Below are 15,317 nucleotides of genomic sequence, written 5' to 3' on the forward strand. Positions count from 1 at the left end.
CGCATGAATTTTGTTTTTATTCAACTTTCTTGAAGTTGGATTCTTGAAGTTAGGCGAGCACCAGTTTGAATATAATGTATGTATTTAATACACTAGCATTATCAAACTTCAGATGTTTCCGCTGCTTCCTTCTCTCTTTTTTATACATACCTTATTGCTCCTGGAGCCACACACCATTTTCAGCTTTTTCCCCTAGACAAGGTCATAACATCTGTCATACTTTGGCACCAACATGCCAGAGGTTTTCTTGCCTTTTTTTCCTATTCAATAAAATAATAATAATGTTAATATTTTATAATTTCGTTTTTAAATATTTCAGCTGGATAATTTTGTTTCAAATATAGTAGTAGTAGTAGTAGTAATAGTTGTTGTAACACTAGTAGTGTGATCTGATGTCAGAGCTTGTCTATACTCTAACCAATATTGGTTTATTCAACAGCATCCCTTTGTCTCTAGAATTTATCATGGTTTCATATAACTTGACAAAGATGAGACACAGGAAATTCCCATTTGAGAGGAGTGTCCCTCAAGCACCTCTGGCTGACCCTCTACCAACCTGTCTGTAACAACACTCTTGGACCCTAGGTGTCACCCTGCATAGGCTGCACTACTGTGTAAACACACCCTTGCCTCAAATCTCTACACGTCTTGATTTTTTTTTTTAAATAATGGTTTGGGAGAATGCTTGGGTTGTAAATCTCAGATCCAAGAATTTCATAAGTGCTTAGTTATGCGTTTTGAAATCTGAACTTGTTTGGATCCACAGTAGTCTCCTCTTCACAATGCCCAGAATTATGTTATATAAAAGTAACACAAAAGGATTTGAATTGCAGTATTATATTGGCTCTAAAGTGTATTGGTAGAGTGGTGCGGGGTTAGCCCAGGGTTCTGTTTTTTGGATACATCCCTATCAAAACTCACTTAAGTTCAGGTGAATCTTTTTTGTCCACTGGCAATTAATTAAAATGGATCATGAAGACAGACTGTGGTAGTGTTCTGTCTTGATACAAGCGCACTGAAAACTAGTCTGCTCCGTTGAAGTTTTTGCAACATTCTCTGTAGAAATAACCTTTGACTTGCATTAGCGATCAATGAACAACCCTTAAGTGATGATAAACCCATAGTCTGCGGATTCCAAAGGGGAATTCAGAAAGGTTTCATAGTATCCTTGGATGAGCTCTAACAGAGAAGCAGAAAAAAATAACCTGGTTTGCAAGCAGGCCTACTCTATTGTTGATTCATCAAATGCTTCATACAATCAGGAAACTAGTTGTATTGGCCATTTTATCTCAGGATAAGGAAACAGTAGTTGTCCTACTATCCCTGTAGCATTTCATTTTTAGACAGGCTATACTTATACTAAGAAATGATGGCTGTGTTACATGCAGTACTTGTAAAAAGCAAATGTCTTTTGGTATTTTGACTTGAATTATGTTGAAAGTATGTTGTGTTGATCAGGAAAATGTGATCTAATGTCCTTTTCCCAAAGATAAGTGTGCTATGTACCTTTTGAGACAAGGAAACACAATGCAGAGTACAACAGATTTGATCACTTTTGCATGTCAGATTCAATAGATTTCACACTATATCACTGCATCCTGATGGCATTAAATGAGCTGGTTCAGCGCACAAATATGAGCAGTGTCCATGGACCTCTCTGAGAAACAGAACAGGCTTTTTCTTTTGCTATTCTCTCAATTTCATTCAGACTGTTCTCTGTATAGTATCTTTCTTTCCTATGACAGTGCTTGAGAAGTAGATACACACCCCCACTGTATCTTTCTGCTGCATGCATATTTCCAAACAGCACACACTAGTTAGTCCTTGAGACAAAAATGATAACTCGCGCTGAAGGACTGAGGGAAGGTCTGCAATGTAGTTCTGTCCCTTGTATTCAAGGTCTCTGCCATATCTGTGTGTCTGTCTGAGAAATGGCCACCATGTTTGGAATGAGAGTTGTAGTGCAGTATGTACAAGCATGTAGGAATGTGATGTCCCCCTTGGCCTATTCTCTCCTCTCTTTCCCTCCCCCTCTCTGTCGTGTGGGCATGGACCAATGTGTCTTTACCATGTGGTCACCATGGAAATCTTTGGTTCAGCTCTGCTCACATGAAAATACAGGGAATTCTTTCAGCATGAAATATTTGTCTAATATTTTAGGTAGCACTTGTCTACTTCAATATTGTGTTTGACCTGTGTGTTTTTTGTTTACGTTTTGATATCACTTTAATTAAAATCACAAATATTTTGAAGACACTCTACCTCATATAACAACTTCTGGTCACATTCTGTGTTTTGTATAAAGCCTGTGGAGAATTCAGAAGCTCATCTCATCATTACCACGTGTAGTTCCTTCTGGCTGCTGACTATTTCACTGCTATGCAGTTGTTGCAGCTGCGCTCCAGAGACACCTTTTTTTCTAGTATATAGAGAAACAAGAAATCCCTCATTCTGGTGCAAGTGGTGCAGGACAAAGTGTTTGTGCTGAGTATAGCTGGAGCTGTGGGAGGATGTATAGGGCAGAGTGGGGCAGTGGGGCCAGTCCGGGCCATGCGTGTCTTCATCTTTTGTGTGTCAGGCGCGCACGTTTTCGGGTCAGCTGTGCTTCAGTAATAGAGCCCTGTCAGAGATCCGTTTTCAGCCCACGGTTACAGCAGTAATGTGACACCTGTGTAACCTGAGATACGCAGAGCAGTCTGGCCAGCGTACCGACTGGAGCAGCATCACCCTTGAGATCACGTGGTACCCGCAAGCTGTTGCTTAACAGGATCGCCACCCTGTGTCTGGTGCAAAGCGACCCCCACGGTTTCTTGCCTGACCGTGACCACAGTGACGCAAAATGATAGACTTAACTATGCATGGTAATCCTTGTTTATCCTTGACACACGTCCTAATGTTACCTGAACAAACCGACCTTAAGCCTGCATAAAAAGATCTAACTTATCCAACCAACAGCTAGCTTCACTTTGACCCGGTGAGCCATCTGTAGACTTGCTTCACTCAGGCATAAATCAGACACCATTGTGAATGCAACAGTGCAGTTGTACTGGGTTGTGCTACATAGCCCTGTTGTGTCGTGCCACCCTGTGGAAACTACATAAAAATCCTTGAACACTCCTATAATACCATGTCCTGTCTTGTTGCCATACCTTCTTCAGAGTTTTTTTTGTTTTTTTGTTTTGTTTTTTTTTTCTCCACCTCCCTAAAGAGAATCAATATGGGGTGTTCAGCTAACTATGTACTTCTTGTTTGTGTTTCTCTCCCACAGGGCACCAGAGATCATTTTGGGTCTGCCATTTTGTGAAGCCATAGACATGTGGTCGCTGGGTTGTGTGATAGCTGAGCTTTTCCTGGGCTGGCCCCTCTACCCTGGGGCTCTGGAGTACGACCAGGTAATTATCCTGACCACAGCTGGTGAGACCCTTCAGTCGTCCCCACTGCCCTGTGCGAACAGCAATGTGTAAAGGAAACTTTGGATGTAGGGCTCAAACCACTCCTCGACATTTTGCAGAATGTCAGAGTCCGTGCATATGTGCAAACACAAACTGATGGCCTCACCTTCCTTAGAAAGTCAGCTCTCAGATGTGAGTTCTCACACATTCCCGCGTTCTCTGTCCTACGTCATCTGTTATTCACTGAGCTGTGGTATGTTGTCTAGAGTCCACAGAAGAGTTTGCACTGCTGTCTCTGTATGTGTGTGTGCGCCGCAGGAGCACAGACGCGCATGCAATGTGTCAGGCTGTGCCTGTTTGTATTCAGAGCATACATTGACTGCTTTTGGTGCAACGTCTTTTCTTTTTGGAGACTTCTGGGGCTCCTCCCCTCCTGCTGGGGGGCCGGGCCCCTGGAGGCACCATGGGGACTCTTTTAGAGCCGTTGTGTATGTCGGAGTGTGTCCTCACTAGGTACGTGTGCTTATGAGACTGAGGCAGAGGGATGTGCAGTAACGGGCCCAGATTAGAACACTGTTTCCAGGGAAGGTTTGGGAAGAGTAGCTCCAGCAACCCAGAGAGGGAGAACGAGGTGAAGGATCTCTGCCAGACCTACTGGGATGCCAGCATGCCATGGGGAGCTGTCAGCTCTTAGTGCTGCCACTCTAGCTCAGCACCCAGTCCGTCTTATACCATCCTGAGTTCTGCTATAAAATGCATCTTAGGCCCACTCCTCAGCGATCAAAATATTTTTACTGCCAGACAAGATATTTGTTTCATATTCTTCATACCAGGTTGATACTTGGGAAAACTCAACATTTCTAGGGGAAAATAATTTACAATGCTTTGAAAATCCTAAAAGAAGGATATAAAAATGAATGGTGAAAGAGTGAGATGGTGGAGAAAAAGGAGTTCAGATTTATTTAGTTTTGATTTGTAGTGTAGCATGGTGAACTGTCATGATGTGCATTTCTTGAAATGTGTGCAATGATTGCTTCTGAAGATAAGGTATCGCACACACTAGTTCATTTTTGGAACGATTTCCAGAGCACTACATAGGCTTTTGTATTTGAATTTAAATCGACTCAGACATTCAGATTCTAACCTAGGCTGTTCCAAGCGTATGGTATTTCTCATTATCCTTGTTTTAGATGTGTGACGCATTAATCAAGTATTTTTGTAGCCTGCTGTTAAAATTAAAATCCAACCTCCCTTGTTGTGTTGCTCATATTAGTAAACACATGTTGATTTAATGTGTGAAGTCTGATCTTCCTAGCAAGGCTCCTGACCTACAGAGGTGTGAAGTGTCAGGCCAGGGCGCAGGGTGTACATGGTAGGATTTTGACCTACGGCATTACTGATAACCCCCACCACTACCCATGCTCCTCCTTCATGGGGGTGGGTGTGGGGGTTCTAGTTCCACCCCAGGCAGCAGAATGTATTTATAGCAGAGCCGAACACCTTCTAATAGGACTAGCAGCATAACCTCTCATCTTGCAGGCATGCATAACTTGGTTTTACAGCAATGTTTTAGCAGTGCAGTAAGCAGCTAATTGGACCCAGGAATGTGCCATCATCTACATGTTTCTGTGCACAGAACTTTCTTCTGTGTTTGTATGTGGTGGGTGTGTGTTCGTGTGTGGGAGATTTTGGGGACGTTTGTCGCATCGCGTTGCGGTCTGATGGCTACTTCTCCCTCCCTCTACAGGTTCAGGCCTGCAGGCAGATTTTGAGTTGCTGTTAAACCAGAGTATCTACGCAAACACACCTTTCTATGCAAACAGACCCATGGCCTGTTGAACATTGAACATGAAAAGCACTCATCCATACAGTTTCACAAACATACTACTCTTTTCCTCTATGCATACACTGATGACTAGTCAGACAACAAATAGTGCTAAAGATTCGGTGCAGGGGGAAAGTGCTTTTGAACATGCCTTTTAGTTGTTTATGAGAGTGACTCTTATGGGTAGGAGGCTGGAGACTGGTGATGTAAGAGATCGGAATGTTGATGAATCCACTCCCTTGTTTGGCCTTGCTCCTTGTTGTTGAACATGTACACATTGCGCCAATCAAAACATTCGTCTCGGGAATGCTCACGCCCATTTCTTTCCCTGCTCAGCATCCTGGCCTGACTATTTTCATGGAAGGATAGTTGTGATTTATATTTGAGTTGATTGTCAGAAGAAATGGCTTAAATTATCTATCTGAAAAGTCAAAAATGTAGACATCCACTGGCCTGCAGTTTGTGTGCATACACAAGTTGTACCCTGGTCAGACCAGTCGGGCTATTAACAATGGTTTATTTTTTGCCTATAAAATGCTGTGGATGCTTCTCTGAACTCGGCACATTAAACTGTTCAGTTGCCTCAAGAGACCCAAACATTTTAATGGAAAATTTAATTGTGAATTCCTGTGCTTCTGGAGAGCACTAGGCCCTCAAGCACAGTCCTCTCAGAATAACGAGGCCATTTTGCTTTACCATGTCACTGTATGGCATCTGTTTTTGGAGATCTGATTTTGAGTATTTAGCCTGCTTTATTCTCAACTGTTTCTCCATGGGTTCGTGGTCTGCAGCCCTGTTCAGGAAACAGCATTTCACCCAGCCGCCGTCCTTTTGTTTTTATTGGCATGAGTCATAACAATGTAGAACTCAGAGGTCAAAGGTCATCTGAACAAAGCCCTGAAATGCCAGTGTGAATATTGCCTCTGGAGCTCTTTGATCACACTGTGTGTCTAATAGATGCGTCTCTCTACACCAAGGCTTTGCATACATCGATCACTCTCATGCTCGCGCTCTCTCTCTCTATCTTTCTCGCTTGATAGTTTCCTCAACATGGACACAGACACATTGTTACATATATGTGCACATGTCACACACAGAACATCAGCATACAATAATTGTGCACATTTACTGGTTTCTGTGATGATTCTGCCTGATTATATTTACATTAGAAAATGTATGACATAGTGGTTTCAGACAAACCACACTTTTTATGGAGTGTTTAAAAGAAGAGTTACTCACCATCTTTTTTTTTTCTGAATTCACTATGTTTGATATATTTGCATTGAAAAATGTCTAAAAAGCTAGGAAGGAAAAAAAAAATTATATGTATATTTTGCAATGCATCAGTAAAACCACCTATCCACCTTTCAGGACCAAGTGTATTTTCCCTCTGTTATAGGAAGGTCCATCCTGTGACTTAAGTGTGGTTAAGAATTAAATTCTCCTCCCCCTCTGCTGTTTTTCATGTGTCCCTCTTCAGATTCGCTACATTTCCCAGACACAGGGCTTGCCAGGAGAGCACTTGTTAAATGTGGGCACTAAGACGTCACGCTTCTTCTGCAGAGAGTCAGATTCCCCTTATGCAGCATGGAGACTGAAAGTGAGCTGAAGACTTCATGGTCACCCTCTGAACACACGCCACCCTACCAAAATACACATTTGGAGTGGCTTAGCTCCTGAATAACAATCTGTGTATACAATGGCTGTTTTATTCTATTTTTTAGTCAACAGAGGAGCATGAAGCAGAAACAGGAATGAAATCAAAAGAAGCCAGAAAGTATATTTTCAGCAGTTTGGATGATATTGCGCATGTACGTATGGCTGGCTTCTGAAGCCCTGCTTAAACCACATATACAAAAATTGAAATAAATAAATAAATATATATATATATATATATATATATATATATATATATATATATATATATATATATATAAAAACCATCATCTTCATCTAGTCATCTTGAAGTAGAAAAGTAAACTTGCTAATTTTGCAAACTAGTTAGGAAGTTACTTAATATGGATTAAAAATGTCACACAGGCTTACCTTACCAAAGGTTTGTACTGTAATTGTAGTGGTGTTCTTTCTTACACATTTCAAGCTATCCCAGTCTTGCTTTTTTAGTAATTTTGTTTGGAAGTCAGTTACTTATGAAATCTTTAAAAATGTGACCAACTAATTTCCCTGCCATTTCCCTCCCAGGTAAATTTAGTGATGAATCTGGAAGGCAGTGATCTGTTGGCGGAAAAGGTGGACCGTGGAGAATTTGTGGTCTTGCTGAAGAAGATGTTGTTAATAGATGCAGAAAAGAGAATAGTGCCTAGTGATGCCCTCGACCATCCCTTTGTCACCATGCAGCATCTGTTGGACTTTCCTCATAGTAACCAGTGAGCACTTTTTCGGAATTGGTACAAGTGCTATCAAAAATGTGTCTGTCGAGCACAAGTTGTTTTTAACTTTTAAAACATCAGAGGATCCAGCTGATGAATTGTGTTCTAGTAATGATAAAAGCAATACTTCAGTTTTAAAATAATAATGGAAAGAAAAATGATTGCTCTGTTTCTTTTGCTTCTCACAGTGTCAAATCCTGTTTCCACATCATGGACACCTGTCGGTCACGTCCTGGCACATACGAGGCCATCAACCGCAACAAGGCTCCATTCGCAAGGCCCATCACCACATCAGCACCCAACCTCACAGTGCCCTTCAGCAAGATGGCTGGCGTGCATACTCAGGTATGAAGGCTGCCTGCTCTCATACATTTTAGTGCTGCTAATTCAGTAGAGGCTCTCATGAAATGTAATCACCCACAGTTGTTTGATCTTCGACTCTTAATGCTTTCCATTTGCCGTCGCTCTTTCCTGTAGTCCAGACTGCTTCATGATGCAGTGCATGGTGGCTGCTTCTTTGCTTAACCAAACACATGGGCCATAAACAACAGCTTACCCTGAAACATGATGAGGGCGACGTGAGTTTCACTTAACGCAAGCAGTGACTCGCTTTCAAAACAAGGCTGGCTCCGTTTAAATGGCTAAATTAGAAGCATCATGACATGCTGTGCCTTAGGTTGAGCCTCTGCATAGCATATGGCTCGATAAAAGTGGCGGCCAGTCTTGGGGCATTAGAGCAAACTTGCTCATTGTGTTTACTCTGAGTCTCTGTATGGCTGCTGGGCCTGAGGTGGTGGGGGGCCTCAGCAATAGGCTTGGACTGGGCAGATGTCATTCTGTGCCTTCTCATCACATCCTCTGATGTAAATCGCCCTGTTTGCTTCCACACTGTTGTTCCTTCCCCAGACCTACCTAATGTCACCTTATTCCGTGGCAGCGTCATTGTCATGGCAATGCTGCCTGACGTCAGTGAAGCATAGGGAGAGTCTTCGGTTGCCAAGGAGAAGGGGGGGGGGGCCTCTTCAGTGAGCTGACCTCCCACAGATACAGAGCTTTGCTTTTATGCCGTCTTCGTTACATTCTTAATATTTCATGAGAGCCTGAGTAATTTTGATTGCATCAGCTTCATCTTGCTTTTTTAAAAGCTTGATTGCATCAACTTCATCTTGCTTTTTTAAAGCTTTGACAGTTCAACACGATTGTTTTGTTTATTGGGTTAAGAGTGAAAGGTTTTTGATCCCATGTGCTCTCTCATGCGTCAGAATGACCCACATAAATTGCCTTTGCCTGTACAGATTGTAAAGTGTAATTGGTTCCATTTAGGATTTAAATGGAAAAAGGCAGGCCAGTGGTTCAGGCAGGTGAAAGAGCTTTGTTCTTATATGACTGAGAGCGGCCACAGTCTGCACATGTCCTTTTTGATCACAGCTCGAGCTGCCAAAGCTTAATGGTCCTAATTCAATAACCCAGATTATTCTGGTGTTGCTCTGATGTAAGTGAACTTTGAGCTGAAGGTCTGTGGTTTCTGTGTCTTTCTGTCTGTTTGGTTTTGCTCCTCATGTAAAAGCATTGTCTATAATTGCAATGTTGCCCTCTGTGGGTCATTTGATTACAGTGCACTGCAGAGAAAATGTTTAAATATTTGATTATATTTTAACACAACGAACAACAGAAAAATATAATGAACTGTTAGTAATATTGTGTTCTTCAAATACTCTACACTAAAAGATGGTTATGTGGCTCTGTGTGCACTGTGCAGCCTTTAGCTCCATCTGCTCCCTCTGTCATGCACCCTGGTATCCCACTACAAACAGGAAGTGGTCAGTTTGGGGACTCTTTTCAACAAACCCTGATCCTCTGTCCCCCAACCATACAAGGTACACACACTACATGACAGGGTGTGTGTGCTAAGAATGCTTACTCAAAATACATTCATCACCACTATTCCCAGTAATGGTATCTATACAGTATCTTATATCGGTACCTTCATTTGACAGGCCTCCCCCCAAACCCAAGTAAGCCAGTGGGATTCTCTGTACGAATGGAGAGCACAGTGCCCCTGGTGACCCAGGCTCCTGCCATCCAGCCTCTACAGATTAGACCAGGGGTCATAACTCAGGTATACACACTCCTGTGCATGCATTTCAGAGTCCCCTCTTTTGTTTTTGTTTTAATTATGGCATATTGTCACATTCTCTCCTTTGCAGCAGACGTGGTCTAATCGAGCCCAGCAGATTCTGGTACCTGCCTGGCAGCAGGTGACCCCTGTGGCCCCTCCACCAACCACATTGGCCTCTGACACTGTGGCAGGCCCACAGAGACTAGCAGACTGGGGGTGAGTGCAGACCACTCAATGTTCACATTCTGACCATCCTGTCTCTCATTCTTCAGCCCGTTTGGAGTTTTGACTTTGTTTGGTAACTTGGTGTTTTTTCAGTTTTATAATTGCTTTCCTTTTGTTCTCTCTCCTCACTCATGCGCTGCAGGAAAGTTCGTCCTCATGGTAACCATTACAACACCATAATGCCCCACCCCCAGCCACTCCTAACCAGCCAAATGGCCATGTCCGCACACCAGCCAATTAGCATAGGTATTGCTCATGTGGTGTGGCCACAGCCAGCTGCTAACAAGAGAAATAAACTCTGTGGAAACAGGTTAGTCTTCGCATTATGGCTAGCCTAGGTTATGCATTAAGGACTCAACCTGTCCACCACTGTTATATTTATATATGTATCCTTATGTGTGTTTTTTTTCTTCCATGACTGTAGTATTTACATGTACATCTTAAAAAAGCAAGCCATTAGTGTCATTTTAAATTGTCCAAACTGACTTGAACGGCTGACTTTTTAAAAATTTTAAGTTTGCAAGCGTGTGCTGTCATGAACACACGAGTGCTGTCCTCTCCTTTTAGGAATAATTTCTTACACAACAGCAACACCCAGAACTCCACCTGCCAGTCCCCAAAGACAACTGAGAATGGAAAAAACCCAGAGGAACAGGGGGAAGTGAAAGATCATTGCCCGCCACCAGAGTGCACGGTGGAGGCGGAGTTACAGTCGGTGCAGGAGGAAGAGGAGTCTGTGTGCTGTAAGGTGGAGCCAGAGCCGAATGAACTGGACATGTCTCAGAAGCAGAGGCAAGCTATTACAATAGCGGACACACCGAGCCCAACCAGTAGTGTGATCAGCATCAGCAGTGACACAGATGATGAAGATGTGCATGGAGCACAGAGGCATTCACTAGAGTAAGTCCTCAAGATGCATCTATTTCACACAGCACCAACCATAGTTTACATGGTGCCATATAATCAGTTTAATACCGCAGTGACTACATTAACCTGTGCCCTAACGACTTTGATCAAGGGACATTTACAGAGGTCACTTATACTGTGCTTTTCCTACCACAGTAGGAACTGGTTTGTGATCTGTAGTGAGTTGAAAAAAGTGAGAGTCAGTGTTTTAGAAGATATGACTTGGCTCTGTTTGTTGGTGTGTGGTAGGTGCAAAGGCAGTCCAGAGTGTGAAGCATGTCAGAACACTCTGAACATGGAGCGTGTGTGCTCTCTCAGCAGCCCGGACTCCAGCCTCAGTACAAGCTCTTCAGCCTCGGTGCAGTCCAGCACCTCACCCTGCAAGAGGCCCAACAGGTTCTCTCACACACACACACACGGTCATCTTACGGCATTTTTATACACGTCATTCATGTGTCACTTACTTATAATGCTACAAAAGTAGATTCCTTTTGAGTTTTGTGGTGTTCTGCCATCACACTCAGCAGGGTTTTATGGACTTTACTGGTCTCTGTATGTTGGAGAGTTATGTTTTAGTTGTGTGTGTGTGAGGCATTTGTGCTGTTCTCTGTGCAGCATGTCTGATGACGAGCGAGAGAGTGGCTGTGACACGGTGGATGGCTCACCTGCCTCCGATTGCTCCGGTCAAGTAGACAGCCCTTTCCTGGACAGCCGCTATGTAACGGATGGAAATCAGAACTGCAAGGCTTCCACGGAGGTGGAATCAGGCAAACCACCCGTACGGACTATGGTGGTCCCACCCATGAGAGTGCACAACAACAACGAACCCGTAGCCAGAACAGGTAAACCCAGAAAAGAGTGGGGTGTGGTTTTGTTGTGTGTGTTTGTTTTTTGTTTGTTTGTATTGGTCTAAGAAGAAAATATGTTCTGGAGTGTTTGTCTTGTAATATGGTCTTTAAATAGCTTAAAGAAGATTAAAATCACATTAACCTCAAAACAGTTTCTGTGAAATTGTATAACAGATTTATTTATTCATTTAATTTAGTTATTTTATAAATGTTGACAGTGCAGGAGGACTCACTGTAAAATTTGTACTTTAAAAAAAAACAAACATTCGATTTCAGTAGCACTACTAGTCACTGATGGACACTAGCCAGTGAAACTTGTGTATATATTACTGTGCAGTGAAAAAAGAGGTAACAAATAAATCACAAGGCTTGTAGGTTTGCTGAACGAGGAAGATGTAAAAGAGATGACACTCACCTTTCATACCAAGTTTAGTTCCACTAATAATTTGCCTTAGTCCAGCACAACAGTATCTTGAGAAGAACGTAGCTGGTTGTATTAAGTGTGTTAATTCTAGCATTCTTGCAAAATAATTGCACAGAAAGCTAGATAAGGAAGTAGCTCTCTTAGTGTTGTTTTACATTAAGTAATGTTGAAATAAATAACCTTTTTTTTTTTTTAACGCAGTAGATAAAAATGGAATATGCACAAGTTTATATATAACTTGAGGTGCTTTGATTTATGATTTATAATACTGGACTTTTAAACCGATGAGTCCAGTTCTTCCGTCACAGCTCTGACCCCAAGTGTTGAACTCAGACAGGAAGTGGGTCAGCTTTGCAGTCACTGCTCATGTCTGTTTTCAGGTCGCATACCTCTGGATTATGCAGCTATAGTAGGTCAAAGAAGCTCGTACAGGTGATTGTGGGTGCTGCTCCGATCAGTCACTCTACTTGACATGAAATTCTGAGTGCAGTGTTTTCCTTTCTGTACACACTCCTACTAGTTCCTTTTTCTGTACCATCTTGGTTACATATACTGTATATCCTGCATTAACACCTGTTTATGTATATTTATGTATGAGTCTGGGAAGTTGTTTTCAGGTTATAACAGATTAATCCCATGACCAGTGATTAATCAGGTAATGCATTACACACCAATTATATTTAGCTATTTATACCCTGAACAGCTGCAATCTGTGTTTGAATTGCAGCTGTACCATGTGCTGTCCTTCACCCTCCCAGATTGGTTATTTAACAGAGTGGAGATTATTCACAGTGCTGAATTGACTTGGAGGAATGGTTCCAAGAAAATTAAAATGTGATTTCCAACTTATCCCAACTGTAATGAATCAGCCAAGATGTGTTGCATTTATATGTTAAAGTAGCTAACTAGTAATGGAAGTCTATTGCCCAATATCATTACTGTAAATGTGTTTTTACACACAGATACACAAATATGTTTGCCTCAAACAGCATCTAGTGAGCCTCATAGACTTGAGGGTATGGTTTAGGACACAGAATAGCTTGGTTACCTGTAAAAATGAATGAAACCTCACTGCATAGTTATGTTGTAAGGACAGCCACCTGGTTAACTGGATTCACTTCTTTTCCTTAGCACATAGTGTCATTTCTTACCTCGACTTTCTAAAGATTAATGACAAATATATTATCTGAAGTTATGCAGATGATAATCAAAAATCTATGCTAAAAATTAGACTAAGGACTATCCATCCTATTCTATAAAATAATTTCCTTTATAATGATGTTATGTATCTTAACACTGTTGTTTGAAGTATTTGAAGGTTTGGGCATGTATTTATGGAAAAGATTTGCTAAGATTTTATTGCATTTTAGCTACAATAGACCACAAACATGTATTAGGTAATTGACTATATATTTAGGCTAAGTGGAAAATTGTGTAAATTTTATCTTTCCCTTCTGTTCATTTGTGATTTTTGTTTACTGACAATCTTACTGACACAGAGCCAGCCTTTTTTTGTTGCTTTTGTGGATACTCTTTTCCTTATTATTCAAGTTCAAAGCTGGCTTTAGCATGCAGAACACAGGTTCAACCTTTTGCTTTTTAAGAAACACCCTTCAACTTTAACACATGTAAGCATCTAATTCAGACTTGAAAGCTTAGTTGTGCACTATTCTGCTTTGAATTGTATATTTTTAGATATTGCCACCTGCAGCTTTATATAAAAATGATCTTGGCTAGTTGATTCCTTTCAGATCCTGATTAGCATCTCTTTTAAAAAAAAGCTAATTTGTCAAGCAGTTCTTTATGTACATATCCTAGATTAATTTTATACAAATCTTTTTGTATAAAAAGGTCCTCAAAGTCCATGTTTAGTTATTAGTGCATTAGGGCATATTATTCAGTAACTACATTTGAAACTAGTATGAAAGGAATGCAGTTACAAGTTAGGAGGAATGCAATAAAGCACAGACTTGCACAAAAACACAAGTGTGTTGGCATGTAACTCTTCCTTCTTCGCTGTGCTAGAGTCGTCATTCCTGTCCAAAGGGCGCACAGGTACAGGCAGACAGACCCAGCACGCCCCCACAGCACTCCTAAACCGGCAGCAGAAGGTCACCTCCGGACCACAGCCCCAGCTGCCTCCACCTGCTTTTGGACAGGTCAGTTTTGAACTAATAAGTTATTTTAAGATTTCCTGTTTTAAGGCTGCTGCATCTCATTTAGCTAATATCATGAGTTCAGCACTTCAGTGTTGAAGTGAACTGCTACTGGTTTAATTCACCCCATTTCTCTGACTTAAGGTCCAACATTACAGCTCCTCCCACCAGGAGTGGAATGGCAACTACAGCCACCGTCGACCTCAGGCCTTCATCCCACCTACAGTACATGGCCACACCTTCACATTACAACATGGAAGCCCCACCCACACTACGGCCCACCCTGCTCCTCCACACCTGGGTGTCCACCCCCACCCCCATGCCCAGCACACCCTGCTCTCTTACCCCCCTTCAGGTCCTTTGGTGACAGCTGCCCCTATGGCACACCTTCTGGCCTCCCCTGGAGCCACACGGAGTCATGTTCTTCAGCCAGCCTACAGCCTGTCCCATCCAGCCGGACATTTGGTGCACCAGGTCACTGTGGGTCTCAACCCCCGCCTGCTACCATCACCAACCCTCCACCCCCAGGGCCAGTTCAAGCCCCTCTTCCCCCCACACTCCTACATTGCCTCACCCGCATACACAGGCTTCCCCCTCAGTCCCACCAAACTCAGTCAGTACCCATACATCTGAGGCATGCTTCTTGGCTCACTTGAAGGGGGCAGCCTGCCTGCACAGTTCCCTAGTTTTGGACCTTGGACCTATAGCTGGACCCCTTATAGGAACCACAAAACATCTGGTTTTCATCCCCAAAGCCATGGCACAAGAGAGAAAGCAAACTATTTTTCTGGGTCATGTAAACTCGAGTGCAATTGAACTTTGAGCTTTAACAAAAACAAACAAACAAAACAAAAAAAAAAAAGAATTTTTGAAGGCATTTGGCAAGTTGGTAAAAAAAAAGCATAGAAAAAGCAAGTGTGGGAAATATATAAGTGGATGGTTAATGGAAAACGTAGTGTGTTTTGCACATTTTGTATACCTTCACACCAGATTTTCAAATGAGTGCTCCTAAAAACAGGTTAATAATAACAG

The 15,317-nt window shown here is 42.2% G+C and overlaps 1 protein-coding gene across 4 annotated transcripts in view; it reads left to right on the forward strand.

The window, feature by feature from the left end:
* The window catches only part of hipk3b (homeodomain interacting protein kinase 3b), a 30,011-nt gene extending 14,920 nt beyond the window's left edge, over positions 1-15,091 (forward strand). The window contains exons 3-17 of one of the 4 annotated variants that reach the window (XM_026999491.3): positions 3,269-3,392; positions 6,698-6,817; positions 6,942-7,028; positions 7,420-7,604; positions 7,796-7,952; positions 9,367-9,484; positions 9,605-9,726; positions 9,815-9,942; positions 10,094-10,261; positions 10,519-10,851; positions 11,107-11,253; positions 11,473-11,699; positions 12,510-12,561; positions 14,155-14,288; positions 14,430-15,091. In XM_026999491.3, the coding sequence (XP_026855292.2) occupies positions 3,269-3,392; positions 6,698-6,817; positions 6,942-7,028; positions 7,420-7,604; positions 7,796-7,952; positions 9,367-9,484; positions 9,605-9,726; positions 9,815-9,942; positions 10,094-10,261; positions 10,519-10,851; positions 11,107-11,253; positions 11,473-11,699; positions 12,510-12,561; positions 14,155-14,288; positions 14,430-14,941 (2,614 nt within the window). In that variant the 3' untranslated portion in view covers positions 14,942-15,091. The remainder of the gene's footprint in view (positions 1-3,268; positions 3,393-6,697; positions 6,818-6,941; positions 7,029-7,419; positions 7,605-7,795; positions 7,953-9,366; positions 9,485-9,604; positions 9,727-9,814; positions 9,943-10,093; positions 10,262-10,518; positions 10,852-11,106; positions 11,254-11,472; positions 11,700-12,509; positions 12,562-14,154; positions 14,289-14,429) is intronic. The other 3 variants (XM_026999492.3, XM_026999493.3, XM_026999494.3) reach the window with 3 other exon arrangements.
* The last annotated feature ends 226 nt before the right edge of the window (positions 15,092-15,317 follow it).

Source organism: Electrophorus electricus, chromosome 6, assembly GCF_041902795.1.
Source record: "Electrophorus electricus isolate QZ-2024a chromosome 6, ASM4190279v1, whole genome shotgun sequence".
Taxonomy (NCBI): Eukaryota; Metazoa; Chordata; class Actinopteri; order Gymnotiformes; family Gymnotidae; genus Electrophorus; species Electrophorus electricus.